This window comes from Symphalangus syndactylus, chromosome 2 (genome assembly GCF_028878055.3).
Source record: "Symphalangus syndactylus isolate Jambi chromosome 2, NHGRI_mSymSyn1-v2.1_pri, whole genome shotgun sequence".
Lineage (NCBI taxonomy): Eukaryota > Metazoa > Chordata > Mammalia > Primates > Hylobatidae > Symphalangus > Symphalangus syndactylus.
In genome coordinates, this window is record NC_072424.2 from 122,341,889 (window position 1) to 122,363,278 (window position 21,390).

General features: G+C 36.7%; 1 protein-coding gene across 3 annotated transcripts in view; it reads left to right on the plus strand.

Annotated features, from left to right (window-relative positions):
* Positions 1 to 21,390, plus strand: part of UTRN (utrophin) — a 516,343-nt gene that overhangs the window by 205,798 nt on the left and 289,155 nt on the right. For all 3 annotated transcript variants that reach the window (XM_055266343.2, XM_055266390.2, XM_055266360.2), the window contains exons 46-49: positions 5,758 to 5,972; positions 8,072 to 8,189; positions 11,806 to 12,011; positions 14,262 to 14,416. In XM_055266343.2, the coding sequence (XP_055122318.1) occupies positions 5,758 to 5,972; positions 8,072 to 8,189; positions 11,806 to 12,011; positions 14,262 to 14,416 (694 nt within the window). The remainder of the gene's footprint in view (positions 1 to 5,757; positions 5,973 to 8,071; positions 8,190 to 11,805; positions 12,012 to 14,261; positions 14,417 to 21,390) is intronic.

Genomic DNA, 21,390 nt, shown 5'->3' on the forward strand with positions numbered 1-21,390 from the left:
TTAGAAACATCGTGCCATTTTCTTTGTTTAATCAACTTTCAATGATTTGAAAAGAACATCTTCTTTAAACCCAAGACACATTTAGCTGCCCAGTGTGGGTAAGGCATTCGTTCTCGCGGCAGATAAGGCTGGCCTTTCTCTGGACTCCAGTGCTACCTGGGCATCCACAGGTCCTGCTGATGGGAAGATGAGAGGCTAGGTGCAAAAACTGGGGACTAGTTTTCTGGGTCCATGCAGCTTTTCAGGAAATCAGCTATAACTTGCTGTGTTAACATGAGCTTGGTTAACTTATGTAATTAGACCCTGATCATGACTGAGAACAAAAGGCTTAGATATCCTGGGAAGCAGGTGGGAGATGGATATTTAGAAGCATTCTCCAACCTTGGAGACAAACACTTCTCATTTGGATGTGGAGAAAGAAGAATGTTTTCTCACTATTTCCTTCTCTCTTTATCCAGATTAGTCCTGCCCCATAGCCACTGTTGCCACTGCCTTGCAGGTTTTCTGAACCATCATACCCTGCTCTTCCTCTGTTGAGTCACCTGGCAAAACCCCAAATGTGACTAACTCTAACTGTCCACTCACTCCCTGCCAGCTGCTTCTGCTGATTCTTTTTATTGCTCCTCCCCGCTTTTTTCTTCTCCCTTGTCCTTCTCCTTCTCCTTGACTTCCATGTCCACCTTCTCCTTTCTACTACTTCCCTCTTCCTCCACCTCTACCTCTTCCACCTCTTTTTTTTGGGGGGTCCTTTTTATTTCTCTTATTCCTCTTATTTTTCTTTTCTTTTCCTTGTCTTCCTTCTCCTCCCCCTCAAGTTTTGAAAAAAGTAATGAGAGACAAGTTTTTTTTTTTCATTTTTTGAGATTGCAAGCTAATTGAGGACCAAGTTTGTGTTCTTTATTACTTGTATTTCTGGAAATTTGCACAAAAAATACCTGGGGCCTGATCAAGTTTCTTGATTAATATTCAGAACACTTGAGTTGACATTTGGGTACTGCTGCTTTGCAAATACAGGCTCAACTCCGTAATCATAGGGAAAGAATTTGCTGCATTTTATAAAATCGTCATGGGTTATCTTACTTTTTAAAACCTCGATATGGTAAAGGAGCAGGGAAAATTTGAATACATATTTAGAAGTATAAAAAGCTAACAGCAAAGCTACAACTTCCATTAGGTGGATGGCTCATTTTCAACAGGATATTCGTCCTTGGGACAGGCCTGAGACCTGAAGCTAATCTTAGTATGTCTCTCTCCTCCTACGCAGTGTTTTAATTCAGTTCCTTCTTCCTTTTAACATTTTATTTAGAAAATAAAATTAACCATTTTAAAGTGAACAATTTAGTGACATTTAATACATTCACAATGTTGTACAACCACTATTTCTATCTAGTTCCAAAATATTTCTATCACTCCAAACTAAAACCTCTTACTCATTAAGCAGTTTCTTCCCATTCCCTCCTACTCCCAGCCCCTGGCAACCACCAATCTGCATTCTGTCTCCATGGATTTCTCTATTCTGGATATTTCATATAAATGGAATCATACGATGCTTCTTTCACTTAGCATAATGTTTTTGAGGTTCATCCTCGCCAACACCTTGCCAACTGTACTCATTTCAGAGCTATGACTATTCATCTCAAATAAGCACTCAGCACTAAGAGACAGTCCTACCGTACTTTCTTCTGAGTACTCCTTGGTACTCATTTCTCAACTAATGACCTCATCTCATCAAAGAAAAAAAAAGCAAAAAACCAAAAAAACAAAAAACTTTTTCGTTTTCCCACCAGAGAATCCATCAAGCTACCTGCGGCTGTACCCATATACTTTACACACTTCCTTCCTATTCAGCGAAAGGGTTATTATCTCTTTTCCTTTCTAAGACCAGCTCCTCCACTTATGCATAGGATCCCATATTCTCTGGGCTGCTTACGTATCCTCTTTCTCTGATAGCTACTAGATCATCCTTATTGCCATACCTTTTGATGCATGTAGCTCTAGTCTACTCGTTTAAACTGATGTACAGTATTACATAACATTGGATGTACTATAATCCTCTAAATTCTCTTCTGTACTTATGCTTAACAGTCCCAGAACTGTAGAGTTTTTTTTTTTTTTTTTTTTTTTAGATGATTCACCGAGTCCTTAGGCCAATAAACTTGTAGTCAATCTCAACTCTTCTCTGGAATTAATATTCAATCCGTCAGCAAGTAGCATCATTTCCATGTTCCATTCCACCTACTTCTGTGGTCTTGAACACCCTCATCTTTCTATCTAGATTATTGGAATATGCTCCTAACTCATAACCCTGATTCTATTCTTGCCTTAGTACTTCTCCATGACCTATTCCTCTGATAGCAGATAGAGTGATGCTTTCTAAACATAAGTTTGATTGTGTCGCTTCTTTGATCACAGTCTTTTAATCACTTCCATCCACATAAATGAGTTCCAAAGTCTGGCCTTAGTCCAGAACACCATGCATATCTGCCTGTCTCTTTAATCACATTTCTTACTACTTTTCCCTTTGTTCATTCTGTTTCAAATACACTGGTCTTCTTGCTGTTTCAAACATGCCAAGAACATAATCGTTTCTGGTCTTTGTGCTTGCCGTTCCTCCTTATCTTCCCCAAATGTTCTTCTGTCAGATATTTTCATGTTTCACATACTCACTTCCTTTAGTTCTCCTTCAAATATCCCTTTCTAGGATAGCCCTTTCTTGCCCACAATATCTCAGATACACCCTGTCTCTCTTTGTCTTCTTGCATTGATTTTACTTTGTAACACACATCCATTTTCCTGATAGAATGCAAGCTCTGGCAGGGCGCGGTGGCTCATGCCTGTAAACCCAGCACTTTGGGAGGCCGAGGCAGGTAGATCATCTGAGGTCAGGAGTTCGAGACCAGCCTGGCCAACATGGTGAAACTCTGTTTCTACTGAAAACACAAAAATTAGCCAGGTGTGGTGGCAGGCGCCTGTAATCCCACCTACTCAGGAGGCTGAGGCAGGAGAATCGCTTGAACCCAGGAGGTGGAGGTTGCAGTGACCCGAGACCGCACCATTGTACTCCAGCCCGAACTTTGTCTTGCACACACTCATGCCTGCAGCATCTAGAATAGCCCCTTACACAGAATAGGTTCTTAATAGGTATTTGATGAACTAAAACAATGAATTTTTTTTTTTTATCTACAAACAAAGTTAAAGTTAAGATGGGGCAGAAGGATGTGTGAGGTATTCTATAGGGTGTATATCTAGTGATGGAATCACTGGGTTTAGCATATGGGTGCCTTCTACTTCACTAGCTACCATTAGGGTGCTGTCTAGATTACTTGGCCCAGTTTACACTGACACTGGCTGTGTGTGATGGGTTCTTATTGTTCTACAGCATTACCAGCACCTCAACACTTTGTTCTCAGGACCCCTTTGAACACTTGTAAAAATTATTGAGGACCCTCAAAGAGCTTTTGCTTTTGTGAGTGGTATTTATCCATATTGACTTAACTAGAAAAAATTTCCATTAATTCATTTATTAAGTTGTTTAAAAATAACAATAATAAAGCCATTATATGTTAACAAAAATAGCATTTTTTGTAACATATTAGCATAAGATGCTGAACACAGTGGATCATGTCTGTAATTGCAGCAGTTTGGGAGGCTGAGGCAGGAGGATCACTTGAGCCCAGGAGGTTGAGACCAGCCTGGGTAACATAGGGAGACCCCATCTCTACAAAAAATTAAAAATAAAAAAAATTATCCAGGCTTGGTTATGCAGGCCTGTAGTTCCAACTAATCAGGAGGCAGTGGTGGGAGGATCACTTGAACCCAGGAGGTTGAGGCTGCAATGAGCTGTGTTCGTGCCTCTGCTTCCCAGCCTGGGTGACAGAGTGAGCCCCTATCTCAAAGAAAAAGCAAACAAACAAACAGTCAAACAAACAAACAAACAGACAACTCTATTTTCTAAAACAAACAAAAATCTGGAAAAGCTGCAGTTTTATATTTTTTGAAATCTCTTAAATGTCTAGTATAGTAGAACACAGCTGTATTCTTATTTCTGCTTCTGCATTTGGTCTCTTGTGATGTCACATGTTATGTAGACTTAGATAAAACACACTGTACACTTGGGAGAGACTGAGCCTAAAAAGGCAAATAATGTGCTGATGATAATAGTGTAGGCATCTTGACCCTTGGAAGGGCCTCTAGAAACCTAGAGCTTCTCAGATGTCACTTTTCTGATGGTGGTCCAGTGGATATAGGGTATTTCATTTTAATTTGTACTATCTCAGTTATAGAAGAGGTCGGACATTTATTTCACATTTTTATGTTTATTGCCTTTTTTATTTCCTCTTTTGTGGATTGTCTTTAGACGATTTTTTAAGTTTTAGAAAAAGTATTTGGCTATGAGTTCTTTGTCTGCAATGTGCATTGCAAATACCATCTCCTTTCATGTTTCAAAGGCTTTTAAAATCTTTACTTATGGTGCTCTTTGGAATTCTTAACCATTAATGGTTTATTAATAGCTTCCCTTTTTTTGTGTTTTGTTTGAGAGCTGCTTCGGTCCTCTGAAGTAATAAAAATATTCCATATTTTTAACTAACAATTTTGTTTTTCATATTTAGGTCCTTAATCCACTAAGAATTAATTTTTCTATGGTGCATGTGAGGTTAAAGTCAGTCCCATCATTTCCCTGCTGCAGCCGTGGGTCACCACTTTATTGAACAGTAAATTCTTCTTCATTGATCTGTAATTCAGTCTCTGCCAAGGTCAGATTTCTCTGCCACCTACACACTGTGACTCTTCTCTTCTGTTGGTCTCTTTAAATGTCTCAGTCCATAATATACTGAGTTAATAATTATTAGCTAAATAATATAACTTAATATCTGGGAGGGCATATTCCTCTATCAAAAAAAATTTAACTGTTTTTTGTCCTTTTCTCGTCTATATTAATTTTATAACCAGAAATTTGAATTAATGATTTTGTTAAGTTACATTCAAGCCTGTTGGGATTTTTATTAGGCTTGTGCTGAATTTATAGATTGGCTATACAGTTTAGAAAATTATTTAAGCCTCATCTAATATATCATACCTGAAGTAGTTACAGATGGTTTTAATTACTAAATCAACTACTTATTGTATCAAAACCAATCAATTTGGCAATGAATATTAAATACATACTTTGTTTTTGTATTTTCTGACTCAGTAATTCTACTTGGGAAATCTATGCTAAGATAGTGAACAGAAATGTGCAAAATACTCTACACGAAAAGATATTCCTTGAAAGTTTTTTAAAAACTAAAATAAAATTTCAAGAGCAATCTGAATATCCAAGGGTTAAATAAAAGTGAATGTGGGTATAGGTTATTACATAGGTATTCATAATTGTATTTCCTAAGAATAAAATATGCTCACATTAAGTTAAATGAAAAAAGAATAAAAAATTTTGAATAAGTTGGCTTTATAATTAAAATCATCTTGCCAAAAGAAAATAATACTTCCAATTCTCCGACATTTGTACTTTTAGTTTTTCTCAGGGTCAGTGCTGATTATGTTCTAGAATGTTGCGAAACTGTTTTGTTGGCTTGATAGCTACCAAAGACATATGGATATTACAGGTAATACCATAGCCGTTTCAGTATGAAAAAATAACCTCTTAGAATTTTTTTACTTAAATTAAATTTTATTTAAATACACATACACATGTCACCATGACACCACCGTAATTAAAACATCCTGTTGATTTCTCTTTTGCTACATTTTTCATTTCAGCTCATCCTAGTGTCCAAAAGGTGGTGCTAGTATCATCTGCGTCAGATATTCCTGTTCAGTCTCATCGTACTTCGGAAATTTCAATTCCTGCTGATCTTGATAAAACTATAACAGAACTAGCCGATTGGCTGGTATTAATCGACCAGATGCTGAAGTCCAACATTGTCACTGTCGGGGATGTAGAAGAGATCAATAAGACCGTTTCCAGAATGAAAGTAGGTGCATAGTGTAAAGGCTTGTCATGGAAACGCCACAATCCAGAGGTAGACCAGATCTGTTTGAATCCCTTTTGTTTATCCTAAACTATGAGAGAATGAGGTTTAAAAAATTCTGTATCTGTCAAACAACCATCCAGGGCATAGAGATTTTCTTGCATTTATACTGTTGTGATATGATCAGGTTTACTGACTTAAACTAAAGACCCAGTGCATTTTTAAAATCTAAAGCTGATACCATAAAGCTAGGTACATTAGTATAAATATAAGCTGGCATTAACATTTCATGCCTGTTGTGTGATGTAGGATAATCTCCTATAGTGCCTTTGCAACTTACATTTCATAATGAGATTAATTTCTGATTTTAAAAGTGAATATCTCCTATAATTTTATTACTATACATGTACCATCTAATATTAATTTGTAAAATTCTTTTTCCCTATTTAGTGTGTGGTAAGGTCTGGGCTGTGAGTGGTACAAGGATACTGACAAGAATATACTACGTAGAAATTGGGAATCTACAATAAAATAATAATGACAGCTATTGCTAACTTTTATTAAGTGCTTCCTGTGTGCTGGTCATTTTTCTAAGTATTTTACACATGTTATCTCATTCAGTTGTTTAATAATCTTGTGAGATAGGTACTGTTTTTATCCCCACATTACAAATAAGCCCACACCGAGGCAGAGGCACTGAGTGCATATGAGTTGACAAATTACTGTGGCAAGGCAAGAGTTTAAAAAAAGCCTCAGGAGAAGTACAGGCAACCTGTTGGGGGAGCCAGGATGAGGAAGGGGATCCCTTCTCCAGTGATGGAAAGCAAACTGTGTGGGGTTTTGGCATCTGGGATAAAGTGGTGACATTCCTGGTATAGGGAACAGAGTGAATAAAGTCATGTGGTACAGGAGGCACAAAGGACAGTAGGGCCAACATTTGAGCAATTAAGAAATACAGTGTGAAGCAAGGCAGGAAAAGCAGCTCAAGTTCCCTTTGTGAAGGAGCCTGCAGGCTGTGCAAAGCCCTTTGAATTTTTAGTCTGTAAGCAATTGGTAAGCATCTTTCTTCCCATTTCTTTTTCTTTTTAAAATTGTGTCTATGAACTCATGATAACCATGCTCTGCTTTAGTAGAAGACTAGGATGGATTGGAGGCAAGAAATGCTTAAATCAAGGCAAAGAGCCCTTTCTGAAATGACTAAGATGATGCTGTTGCAATTAGCAGAAATAAGGAATAGAAAAAATTGAGTGTGAATGTGGGTTTGAGTGATTTAGTTTCAGACGTGTTGTGGTGAGGAGTCCTTATGGCATTTAAAAGGAAGTGATCAGCATTCATTACCATGTGCCCTGGGATTTAGGATTGAAAGTTGTGAGCAATCCATTTAGAAGTAATATTTGACACCAGAGGAGTAGCTGAAATCTACAAAATGGGTGAATTTGTAAAGAGGAAGGACTGGGAAAAAGTCATTTGCCACTATTTGTATTTTTTGTAAATTGTTTTCTAGTCTCTATGACTGTCATTAGTTCTGTACTGAAAACACATGATTTTCCTGATGTTGTTACCATTTCTCCCATATTTATCAGCACTGAGAGACCAACCATCTACAGCAGCAGTTTTCCATGTCTAAGAGGATTTAATTTATAGTTATTCCTCTTAGCACTTTTCTATGTCACCCCCAACCCTATGACATTAGTTTGTGTTTGTACCTGACACAGAACAGATACGCAAGGCATCATCAGCAGCAATAACTGCTAATGTTTTCAGGGCATTTTTCAGCTTTTGAAGGGATTTTCTTTATTTAATGTCCTCAGACTGGATATAATTGAGCTGTCAGTATTTTATTATTTCTTTTTTGTGAAAACAAAAACACAGAGAGGTAAAGGTCCTTGCCTGGTGACTCAGGTGCTAAATGGAAGAACTGAGATTTGAATGCAGGATCTTTGACTTTAAATCATGCACTCATTTTCTGCCGCATTGCTGATGCCTCACTATGCCATGGAGGAGGAAAACAATGACAACTTTGATGTCAGCACAACTGTTTTGCTTATTATTCTTCTCATATGGCTTATTAACCTATCCGAATAATCATTTCCACTTAACAGATTACAAAGGCTGACTTAGAACAGCGCCATCCTCAGCTGGATTATGTTTTTACATTGGCACAGAATTTGAAAAATAAAGCTTCCAGTTCAGATGTGAGAACAGCAATTACAGAAAAATGTAAGTTTTTTAAAAATAGTTATGTATCATCATCCACTTTCCCTGCAAATGGTGATACACACAGACACACACACATGCACACACACACGCAAACACATTTTCAAAGATTATTCAACTAGAAAGTAATAGTGTTTAATATTACTCTTTATTTATACAGAAATGTAGCTTTCCCTTGTTTTTATATTTTGCGAACATTGTTACAATAACCTTATGAAGTCCTTAATTATTAACATCACGACTCTTAAGTAATTACTTACACATTGGGTTTTCTTCTCTTAACTTAGGCTTTCTTTTAGAGGAATAAAAAAAGGTTAGAGAAACTCACAAGAATGCAAATCCTTTCTCTCATTATACTTTATTCTCTAAAATTAGGTCTTACTATGTCTTTTAACTCAACCCAAAATTCAGTCCACAAATATTTATTGAGCAACTACTATGTGCTTATGTGACTGGCATTAATTTGGGGATACTTTAGTTAAAAATGAGAGAAAACAATAACAAAAAATAAACATACAAAACAATAGCAAACAAAGATCCTTGCTTGGGGTTTGCGTTCTAGCTCAGAAGTATCTAGCTTCTACAAACCCTTCTTAGTGGGAATGTACTACCAATAGCAGACGAAGTCTAAATTCTCAAGAGTGACACCTAGGGATTGTCACAATCTGCTGCCACTACCCCTTCTCTCACTTCAGCCCTCGGCCTGGCCTGTAATTATGCTGTTATTCCTTAAAATATCCTGACATTTCCTAGTCTTCTTACCTTTATTTGCATTATTTTTTTTCTCTTGGCCTTTTCTTCCCAGGTGAAATTCTATGCAGCAGCTAAAATATCATCCCCTTTGTGATGTCTTTCCCTCCTCTTCTGGTCCCTGGTGAATGTTAATTTCTATTTTTAGTTCCTTCTATGGCCTTTCCCCCCATTGCTTTATTATAGATCTTACAACTACTTTAATTGTCTCTCCCTTCCATAGATTGTGAATATCCGTCTTTCTGCCCTTGGGCCTTTAACAGTGCCAATACAAATTAACTACCTAATATTTGTGGCAAAATATAAACTGGAAGGATAAAGCCTAATATTTGTCAAGGGAAGAACGTTAGCTACTCTCCCTGTAAAAAGTATGTTTTGATTTCAAAATAGTCATGGTAGCAACAAGGTTATTATAGGAGATATATTAGAAAAGAACTTTTAATGTCTAACAGTGTTGGCTTATTTTTACTAAATACATGATTTTCCTTCTTTTCTCTTTTTATGAATGGATGGATTGTGCCTATTATGGAACTTTGGAGTGAGCCGGTTTCCCTCACATCACAGGGGAGCTCCTCTGCTGTAGTGATACCAAACTATTGACAAAGCCATTTCCAGTTTGCTTTTTCTATCATCTTGATGTTTTTGTTTAATTATTATTTTTTTAATCTCCTCTCTTTTTGTCCAAAACTTCTTTCAGGTGTTTGTTTTTTTGTTTTACAAGACTTCTTCTAAATATCTTCCCTTTCCCATTGAATGTACACACTCTATTTTCTCTCTCTATATAAATATTTCTGTGTGTGTAGAGGTTCTATAGCCTTCGTCACTCCTCATTATATGAAAAACTCTTCTCGGGGGAATGTACTGCTACCAATAGTAACCTGGTTTTAGGGCTTAACTCACAATGAGTGGGATAATTTGCTTATTTTTTATGATAAACCTGTGATATTTGCTCTCGCTTGATGTCTTTGGTTTCATTTGTTTAATGTTAAAGGATTCTATTAGTAATAGAATTGGTCATAAGTACTTTATGTAACTTTTTAACTGACGAGAACATTATGATAGATTTGGCCTCTCTTCCTTAAGTTTAAAACTTAAGCAATTTATTTAAACAGCCAAGACAGAATAAAACAGATTGTCTCATTGAGCAAGTTTTAAAGAATGATGCCATATAGGTATAACTTAAGGCCTGAACAACCTTAAATTGATAGTTTTGTTTTTTTTTTTTTTTGAGATGGAGTTTCGCTCTTGTTGCCCAGGCTGGAGTGCAATGGTACAATCTTGGCCCACTGCAACCTCTGCCTCCTGGGATTAAGCGATTCTCCTACCTCAGCCTCCCAATTAGCTGGGATTACAGGCACCTGCCACCACGCCCAGCTAATTTTTGTATTTTTAGTAGAGACAGGGTTTCACCATGTTGGCCAGGCTGGTCTTGAACTTCTGGCTTCAGGTGATCCACCTGCCTCGGCCTCCCAAAGTGCTGGTTACAGGTGTGAGCCACTGCACCCAGCCAGTTGATAGCTTTTATGTTTCACTGTAACCATATATTATCCCAAGAACTTTGCCAAAGTGTTCCATGATAACTCAGCTGGAATGTTATCTTGTAGTTACGTTCCTCGTGGGCCTGGTACTTAACTATAGCCTTTCTTTTTGTCTGATATCCAAAGCATCTTCCAGCAGTGTGGTTTTAACATCCTACCTACTTATTATCAGCAGGTTCTTGCAGATATTCTAAGTTATTGTTTATTAGTACCTCAGTTCAAGATTATGAACTAACTCTGAAGTGATTAATAAAAAATTTAAGTTTCCAGCCGGGTGCGGTGGCTCATGCCTGTAATTCCAACACTTTGGGAGGCCGAGGCAGACAGATCACGAGTCAGGAGTTCGAGACCTGGCCAACATGGTGAAACCCTGTCTCTACTAAAAATACAAAATTAGCCAGGTGTGGTGGCACACACCTGTAGTCCCAGCTACATGGGAGGCTGAGGCAGGAGGATCACTTGTACCTGGGGGTGGAGGTTGCAGTGAGCCGAAAGCCGAGATCGTGCCACTGCACTCCAGCCTGGGCGACAGAGCGAGACTCTCTCTCTCAAAAAAAAAAAAAAAAAAAAAAGTTTCCTTAGATCTCTCTGTCCTTAAAACCTTGTTAAAAATAGAGAAAGGAGAAGAGAGGAAGCTTGAAGATAAATGGAAAGAGAGAGAAGGTGATAATGTGTGAAAGGAATGAACAACAATAAAAGAGGAAGGACAAGAGCCAGTATGGAATTTTTATGATGAAGAGCTGCTGGGTGCACAGTACATGAGTCTCTTTTACTTTTAGTGTCTCCCTTGAACTTGAACATATAAAATTCCTTTTAGAGAGTTTTCGTGCTACAGTAAAATAAATGCAAAAAAAATTCTTACACAGTCCATTTTCTTCTAAAATCAAGACTGCTTTAGAAAATTCTCCTTTGAGGGTAACAAGTGACTATCTCTCTGTCTTAAAGTTCTGTCATGAAGTACTGTTAAACCCTACCTTCATCAAACCAGATCTATAAATACAACTGTAAATACAAAATTAAATAGAAAATTATTTTCTTTATAATTTTTTGGCAATATCAGTTTATAATAGTAGATATTTTCTGGGAGTTGTTTTAGAGCAGTGAAAATAGAGTTCAAAATTTTTTTTTCTCAAAACACCGTTTCAGAAATATATCAATTGTATAGGATGGCAGATGTGTATTAAAATTCATTCAAAATGTGTTTATCAGCTCGCCTTCTTTCTTTTTTCTGTTTATAGACTTATTTCTGATACATTTGATATATGGCATTTTTTCTTTCTCCTGAGAGTTACATGTTGGGATTTTTTTTTCTTTTATAATGCTACCCTCAGTGGAAAGGGTCAAGAACCAGTGGGATGGCACCCAGCATGGCGTTGAGCTAAGACAGCAGCAGCTTGAGGACATGATTATTGACAGTCTTCAGTGGGATGACCATAGGGAGGAGACTGAAGAACTGATGAGAAAATATGAGGCTCGACTCTATATTCTTCAGCAAGCCCGACGGGATCCACTCACCAAACAAATTTCTGATAACCAAGTAAGACTCATCAGATCTTTTTTTGGCAGTATTGTTTTATTGGATATACTTTTTTTCTATTGTTCACTGTAATTCTTAGTAATAGGACCCTGTCGTGTTTTTTTCCTAAGTTCTTAGAGTATATATTGAAATTTATATTAAGAATTTTTTCTGGAAGATTTTTTGAAAAATTTCTGGAGGCATAACAAGTAAGAATGTGTATGTCTCCTAGATTTATAGCTCACTGACTTTTTGCAAGTGAAACACACCCTTAAATCAGCATCTCGAAAGAGAACATTTTCAAGATTCCAGGAACCCTCTTTTGCTCCCTTTTGTACCGTATTAGTCTGTTCTCACGTTGCTATAAATAACTACCTGAGACTGGGTAATTTATGAGGAAAGGAGATTTAATTGACTCATAGTTCATTTGAGGGCTACTGTAGTGAAGCATAACTGGGAGGCGCCAGGAAACTTAAAATCATGGCGGAAGGCAAAGGGAAAGCAGGCACCTTTTTTACAAGGCAGCAAGACAGAGAGAGAGAGATAGAAGGGAGAAGTGCCACACATTTTATTTATTTATTGGAGACATTGTCTCACTCTGTTGCCCAGGCTGGAATGCAGTGGCACTATCTCAGCTCATTGCAACCACCACCTCTTGGGTTCAAGCGATTCTTGCCTCAGCCTCCCAAGTAGCTGGGATGACAGGCTTGCACCACCACACCCAGCTAATTTTTGTATTTTTTGTTGAGACGGGGTTCCGCCATGTTGCCCAGGCTTATCTGCAACTCCTGTGCTCGAGTAATCTGCTCACCTCGGCCCTCAAGTGTCACACACTGTTAAACCATCTGATCTTGTGAGAACTCACTCACTATCACAAGAACAGCACAGGGGAAATTCATCCCCATGATCCAGTCACCTCCCACCAGACTCCTCCTTCAGTTGGACATCAGATTTGGGTGGGAACACAAATCCAAACCATATTACTTACTTACCCTGAAGGTTATTTTTATTAATAAAATTTTCCAAGACTTTCATTTGAGGGCTAATATAGTGAACAAATCAGATAAGTAAGTTTAGTTTCCTTTAATGTCTTTTTAACCAAAGTGTTTTATCAATTTCATAATAGCAAGTATCTTTTTTTATCAGTTCAGTTATAGAGTTGATAATATTGAACAACTATGGTATTTTTAAAAGTGGTTTTAGGATTCTCTGTATAAAATTATAAAATATTCTTGAATTGGAGACTTTGGTTGTGAGGTTATAGTTTGGTATAACATTTATTTGCCCTTCAGCTAGCCTAAGATAGAAGTGTACATTTGTGAAGAATTTAAGAGAGTATATGTAGAAAACAATAGAAAATGTGGAAGTATGTTTTTATTCTCCACAAATGCAGACTTTACTTGGTTACAGTTTTAAAAGCAAGTGGCCAGTTATACGCATTTCTGGATCATTCTCTGTGTTTGTGATACTGCTGACTGTTTCCACCAAATGACTCCCAAGTAATAGTGAAGTCCCTGGCCCCTTAACTAGAGGAATACAATTAAAAGTGATGTCAGTGTTTCAGTTATCATATTAGAACATTATTTTTTAATCAGCAGTGTGATTCTTTTCTTCTGAAACCTTAGGGTGATTTAAAATCTTCCCAATTGCTACAAAAAGCATTATATTAAAGGTTTCAGTTGTCATTTAGATTTCGTGGTGAGTATCTTGATCCAGAGACTCTCAGAGGCTGAAAAACTATGTCAAAGGACCAATGCCAGTGGACAAATTCAGCATCAGTTTGGCTAATCAAGCAAACTCTCAGTAAACGTTGCTTGGCAACGGTTATCTTTGTAAACACACCTTGTGATCCAGGGGCAAGAGATGGAAGACGTCCACGTTGTTGATCCTTCACATTTCTCCAGGCATGTATGCGGGAACTCTCTCTGTATTCAGTCCTTTATGACGCATGTCCGTGTAAGGATCAGAGGTACAGCAGAAGGAATAAAAAAGACAAATGGTTTGAGGAAGGAAAATATCTCAAAAAGAAAACGATAATAATCTTGTAATATTGTCATCTATGTACCTGATCACTTTCTTAGACATGTTTCTTTTCACTTCTACTAATTTTGGTTTAAGCTTACATATAAGAAAGGGTTTGCCCCTGGTCCGTTTTCATCTTGTGATATATGTATCTAAAGCATGTCAAAATCTGCTGGGAGTACTGTTGTTTTGATTATACTAATTATTGAGTGACCAAGTCTAACAAACAGACCTGCACTTGCACCTCAGATACTGCTTCAAGAACTGGGTCCTGGAGATGGTATCGTCATGGCGTTCGATAACGTCCTGCAGAAACTTCTGGAGGAATATGGGAGTGATGACACAAGAAATGTGAAAGAAACCACAGAGTACTTAAAAACATCATGGATCAATCTCAAACAAAGGTAACTCTAAGGCCCTGGCAGGTAAATGTATATTGTCAAGTTGAGAATTTGATTGCTTTGGCTTTCTCATGGAAACCTGCCAAACATGTGGCTACTACAAGTACATTTTATTATTTTTTTTTTATTTTTATACTGTGATGTGCTGAGTTAGTATTATCATACTTAGTACAGAATGTATGCTTATACAGTATGTATTTGAATTTTTACAATGGAGTTTTTTTTTTTTTAAATCAACCTAAACCTTGCCAGTGATTACATGTTCTGATTGTCTTACGCTCTCAGTAGTATCTAGAATACACTTTGTAGTCTTCTGATGGTAAGGAGTGCAGGTGTTTACAGATGCATCAGGGTAATGGTATCCCTAAAGGTAATTGCAATAGCGTGTTATTTGGGTGGGGCATCCTAAGTTGAGGACCAGACACACATGGATCCAACACTAGATCCCTGAAATATTCTATGTGCATTTAGGATTTTAGTTAATTTGCTATCTTTTTTCCCATTACTTTGTCTAGTCAGAGTATTTGGAACAGCCCAAAATAGAATATGTGTTTACAAGAGAATTTTCTGTCACTTGAACACCTAGAATTTGAGAAACTATAAACAGTGATTAGCATCTCTTTAAGATTGCATATTTATATTCATCATTAGTAAAAAAAGATGTTTACATCATGCATATAGTACTGGGAATGCCTGTGTCTAAGTGAAATTACGCACATCTTTATTAAAATGCAACTGTCTTAAAACCAATTTGATATCAAAACACATCTATTTTGACATGAATAAAATGGGTATTAGAGCACTTTATATTCCTGATATATTCTGGATAATAAAGTATGGCCAAGCATTTAATAACATTTTGACATGGATAAGTTTTATACATTTCCAGAATGTTCTTTTTAGTTATAATCTCTGAAGCTCTGAAAACTCGAAGAGGAGAGTTACGAAGGCAGCATGTGAGGCTGAATGTGTTGTTAGATATGCCTTGGATACTGGAGAAAATAAGACTGGGTTAGCAAAGACAAAACTTCACAAGTGGTTAAAGCAGAGTGGCTATAGTATTGGTCTTTCTAACATTTTACTACAACTTTTCTCTTTTTTTATAATAGGTTATTTGGATATAGTAAGGATATCATAACTCAGGCGGGGAAGAAGGTGAATTAAAAACAGCTTTAATCTTAAGAGATATAGCCCTTGAATATACTTTGTCTTTGTGTTTCCAAAAAATCCACGTATAAGAATTAGGACTTTGTTTTCCTTGTAAACTTAAAAAATTGATCCCTTAGGAATGTGTGGCCTGCTTTATTTAGCACCTCCAATTCTTTTTTTTTTTGCTTTTACTTTGTAAATATTTTAAGATGGCCTACAGCAGTAGTTGGATTAGATGGAAGAGGCAATTAAAAATGAATTATATTGCAAGGTGATTTTTCATTTATCATAGCTAAGACAATCACAACGTTCCAGTTTCTTTGTAGTTACAAGTGGTTGTCCTTATTGTGTTTTCTCTCTGCATTTTTGGGGGGGGGTGGAAATAAGTAATTATATTAATATTTAGACATGATTTAGATATGTTGTTATCTATAAAGCAGGGAAAACAGAGCAAAACTGGCTCATAGGATCCCTTCATGAATGACAACTAGGGCTTCTGTATGAAAAGAGTTTTCTCTTTTAAACACAGTGATATTTTCAATTTTTAAATGGACATCTTTGTAGAATATATAAATCTTTCTTTGCCTTCTTAAAGCTTGTGAATGTATATTTAACTTTTTTTGAATTCTTGGTATTATTGTTGCAAAGATAGAATTAAGGAACTTTAATGGATATAAGTGACCTTAGAGTTCTTCTGAACCAGTGTTTCTCAACCTTTCTTTACATTATCGTTTCCCTAAGGAGCCTTTGTAGACTCATCTTCCCCATGAAATTTTAATACCATGATATACTATGTACTGTATGGTTGTGCTTTATACATAAAAAGAGTACATTTTTTCACCCTCCCCCTGAAAAGAAATAACCATTTATTACCTCTGTTGAGAATACATGGTCTAATCTAATATTCTCAGGCTCAGAGAAGTTAAGTGACATGTTCAAAGTCATGCAACACAGTCAGGATGATATTTTTCTATACTAAATGGTAATGCTCTTCATGCTGTGAGTTCTGAAGAATTGGCAGTAAATTTATTCAGGTTGCTATACTATGTGAGATTTGGGGCTTTGTTTTGTGCATATAAATTTTGAGTATCGTCTCATTGTCAGGCACTGTACTAAGCTCTTCACACACATAATTTCATTTAATCTTCCCAACAACCGCAGGAGAGAGGTAGCATTTTCATCAGTCCCACGTTGATGAATAAACTGAAGTACAGAGAAGTTAAGGAATTACTCAAGACTACACAGCTTATAATGGCAGAGCTGGGATTGTAATTCAAGCTTGACTGGCAAGTCAGGCCCTTATCGTCTCTAAAAACAGTTTCATTTTTCTTCTTTGAATCAGACTGTCAGCCGTTGCTGACATTCTTGGTGACTGCTTTGTGTACCCGCCTCTCAGTTCTGTCTGTAATTCCGCTTACTGATTCTTATCTGTGTTGAGTTTCGAAGCCATATCAGATGAAAGATACGGGGCCTTTTTTATGCATAATGTAATGCACTCCAGTACGTGGCCATCACACCCCGTCTAATGGCTGCTGAGAGGCCTTTTACCATGGCTGCCCTCTTATCTTCCAGCCTGTTCTGTATATACATCATTGTCAGCCAAATTCTGGAGGGGTGAAGGGTTGTTATACTTGCACATGGAATACTGTGCAGCATAATGTGTGAAGTTCAATATCAGCTTTCAAAGGAAATGTTTTGTATGAATTGCAGTTAGCCTAAATAATTTGGCTATTCACAATTATAAGTCCACAGTCCCTTATCTACAATGCTACAATTTCTACAAAATCTAAAAACAGCTTTGATAACAGAAATCTTTGAATTGCCATGCAGCTGTTTATTAAAGTCTTTATTTATTCTGGTTAGTGTGAATAGCCTTGTTCCTTGCTGCAGAAATATTAATGTGTTTGATTGCTTTCCCAGACCCTGTTCAGGGGTAGTAATTAATATAGTTACTTTCATAATATTAGTTTTCTAATGTTCAAAAAAAATCTTAATTCTGAAACACAACTGAGTCCTGATTTTTTGGATTCTTTGAACAGTAGGCCTGTCTCTAATGTTTCTAACTAATCTATATATCCTGACCACTACTGTTTTTACTTGTAACTTTTTTTCCTTCCATCTCCTAATGCTAATTAACAAATTTTCTAGTGCCAGTTGAGATAGTGATTGTTGAAATGTGTTTATAGCACAGTCAGTGTGGATGCCTGATTTGGGTCTGAAATGCTATTTTAGCTGTATATATTTTGGCACTCCAGGGCTAAAATAACATTCTATATGTGTGTGTATATATATATATATACACACACACACACACACACACATATACACACATGTATAACACACATGTATATACACATGCACATATATATGTGTGTATATATACACACACATATAACTGTATAGACGTGTTTGCACATGCATGTATATACAGGTATGTATATATATGCACACTCATGTATATACACACATAGTTATCTACACTAAAGTATTGTAAAGGAAATGAGACAGTATAACTGTGCTATAAACAGTTTCTTAGGAATCACTAATTACTCTGTCTTTTTCTCCTTGTCCTTATTGCATTTTACCTTGCCTATGTTAAGGTATTTCTAGGTTTGTATAGGCAGAACAGAAAGCACAGTGTGTAAGGTATATGGGGCAATCCTTGGTTAGACGCCCATCTTATGCACTTGTCTTCTGTGCTAACCTATAGGAAGTTATTTCAACTCACCGAGTCTCCATTTCCTTGATTCTAAAGTGGAGAACATGTCTAATATGTAGGGTTATTGTGATATCAAAAGTTATGTGTAAAAGTTGTTGGTAGGTAGTATATGCTTAAGAAAAAGTTGCCCAAACTGTCATCATATACTCTTTCATATAATGTCTTTCTGATGAATCCACTGCCTTTAGTCAAATGCACAGTACTTTCTGGGGTTAAATTAGCAGAAGGTTGAGCCATTATCAGTTGTTTGTCCATAGTCATTTCGAACTCTTTCTACTTTAATTAATGATAAAATACTTCAATGTCTGCTTTTCTGAGTGCAGTATAGATATTCTAAAACTTTATTAACAGATGAAATTTCTTAAAAAATGTAGTTTCCTTGGTTTGCAGAATTATCACAGTTGCTGAATTTACCTTGCAATTAAGCATTTTCTGTCAAAGCAAAAATCCAACCATCCTGGGAAGAAAAGGTACAGAATTTAAAAAGACACAATTATTTATTTAAAAAAAAATTTTATTTTATTTTATTTATTTTATTTTATTTTATATTATTTTATGTTCCAGGATACATGTGCAGGACATGCAGGTTTATGACATAGGTAAATGTGGTGGTTTGCTGCATCTGTCAACCTATTACCTAGGTAGTAAGTCCAGCATTCATTAGCTGTATATCCTGATGCTCTCCCTTCTCCTGCCCTCTTCCTACAGGCCCCAGTGTGTTGCTCCCCTCCCTGGGTCCATGTGTTCTCATTGTTGAGCTCACACTTATAAGTGAGAACATGTGGTGTTTGGTTTTCTGTTCCTGCATTAGTTTGCTGAGGATAATGGCTTCCAGTTCCATCCATGTCCCAGCAAAGGACATGATCTCATTCCTTTTTATGGTTGCATAATATTCCTTGGTATATAGGTACCACATTTTCTTTATCCAGTCCATCATTGATAGGTATGTGGGTTGATTCCATGTCTTAGCTATTGTGAACAGTGCTGCAATGAACATACACATACATGTATCTTTATAATAGAATGATTTATATTCCTGTGGATATATACCCAGTAATGGGATTGGTGGGTTGAATGGTAGTTCTGTTGTTAGGTCTTTGAGGAATGCCACACTGTCTTCCACAATGGTTGAATTAATTTACATTCTCACCAACAGCATTAAAGCCTTCCTATTTCTCCACAGCCTCACCAGCATCTGTTGTTTCTTGACTTTTTAATAATTGCCATTCTGACTAGCATGAGATGGTATACTATTGTGGTTTTTGATCTGCATTTCTCTAATGCTCAGTGGTGTTGAGCTTTTTTTCATGTTTGGTGGCATAAATGTCCTCTTTTGAGAAGTGTCTGTTTATAAGACACAATTATTTAATGTAGGAGGCACAAATACAGATTTATCCAGTAAGATAACTTTATTTTCTTCTTTTGAAGTGGTATTATCTTTCTCATTAATATTTATTAATTAATAATGGCCAGCTAGACATGTGGAATGTATATAGTTTTCAAAAGGTTATTTAAATATTGTGTATAGTAAAGACTGATTTTCAGGCCAGGCGCAGTGGCTCACACTTGTAATCCCAGCACTTTGGGAGGCCGAGGCGGGCGGATCACGAGGTCAGGAGATCGAGACCATCCTGGCTAACACGGTGAAACCTCATCTCTACTAAAAATACAAAAAAATTAGCCGGGCGTGGTGGCGGGCGCCTGTAGTCCCAGATACTCGGGAGGCTGAGGCAGGAGAATGGCGTGAACCCGGGAGGCGGAGCTTGCAGTGAGCGGAGATCACGCCACTGCACTCCAGCCTGGGTGACAGAGCGAGACTCCATCTCAAAAAAAAAAAAAAAAAAAAAATGACTGATTTTGTAACTATTCTGAAAACAGGTTAAGTTTCAAAAACTTAATTTTGATTGATGTTCCAATTAATTTTGTTGTATATTTGGAAGCTTCTATTATATCTGTTATTACTTTTTCAGTAATGATGTTTATTGTCCCTATAGATTAATAAAAATGAAGTTTTTTTCAGCTTTTATTCTTTGTCCAATTTGGTCAATTCCTTTTAACAGTGATCAATAGAAGATACTCATTTTTGGATTGTTTCATAAGGCCTGATATCAGCCAGGCTCAATCTTCAAGCTCTTAAAAACGAATGCTGTAGCAGCTGTCATTCCGGAATGAATGGGCTTAGGTGAAAAGTACAGGTAGCCTTATCCTCCTAGCATGTCCACCAATATGAGGTTCGGAGATTTGGGTCAGTCAACTTGATTTATCCTCTCAGAAGCTTACTTTTTCCCTGAAAGTCACCTTTATTTTTCAACTTGTTTTGTTTATTTTCTTTGCTAGCATTTGATTTTTAGTTTTCCCTTCCAAGTTGGGAATAAAGCTGGCCAAAAAGAGAAGTGTAAAAATTATAGTCTTCTATATTTTCCTCTTCCGTTATGTTGTTTTAATATTTCAAGTATCATTTTATTACTTTTTTTAAAAAACAATTGCCAACAATGTCTTTGTGATAAATGCCTATGAATGTTAATGTTTTCATTTTGTAAATATCAAACTCAAGCATGCGGGTATTTTCTCAGCACATTTAGCTCCATATCAAACAAACTAAAGAGCCAATGCCCACAGAAACAATGCCCACAGTCTTTGTTTTTTTTTCATTTGCTTCTTTTTCCATTAATTGATTAATCAACTAGTTAAACAAGTATTTATTTAGCTTCCTATTTGCCAAGCTCTGTGACCAGCCCTAAAGATTCAACCATAAATACACCTCATTCCTGCTCCCAGGAAACTGACATTGCCTAGGGGGAGCCTTGTAATGTATGTAAGTGGTAAATAGGAAAATAATACATAATTATAGGAGATTGTTTTGGAGGCGAGAGAAATTAAAGAGGTGCTATGTAAGAGAGGGACTTAACTGAGGCAAATTTAGAAAGCATAACTTGGTGGCATTTGAGCTGGTTCTGAACATTACGAGGGAACCATCTGAAGAAAATTACAGAGTGAACACCAAATATAAAAGTCATGAGGCAGGAAAGAGCACAGCATGTGGTTGCAATATAATGAATATGATGGTAAGAGCTTGAGATGTGGTAGGAGAGGAAGGCAGAGGCCAGAT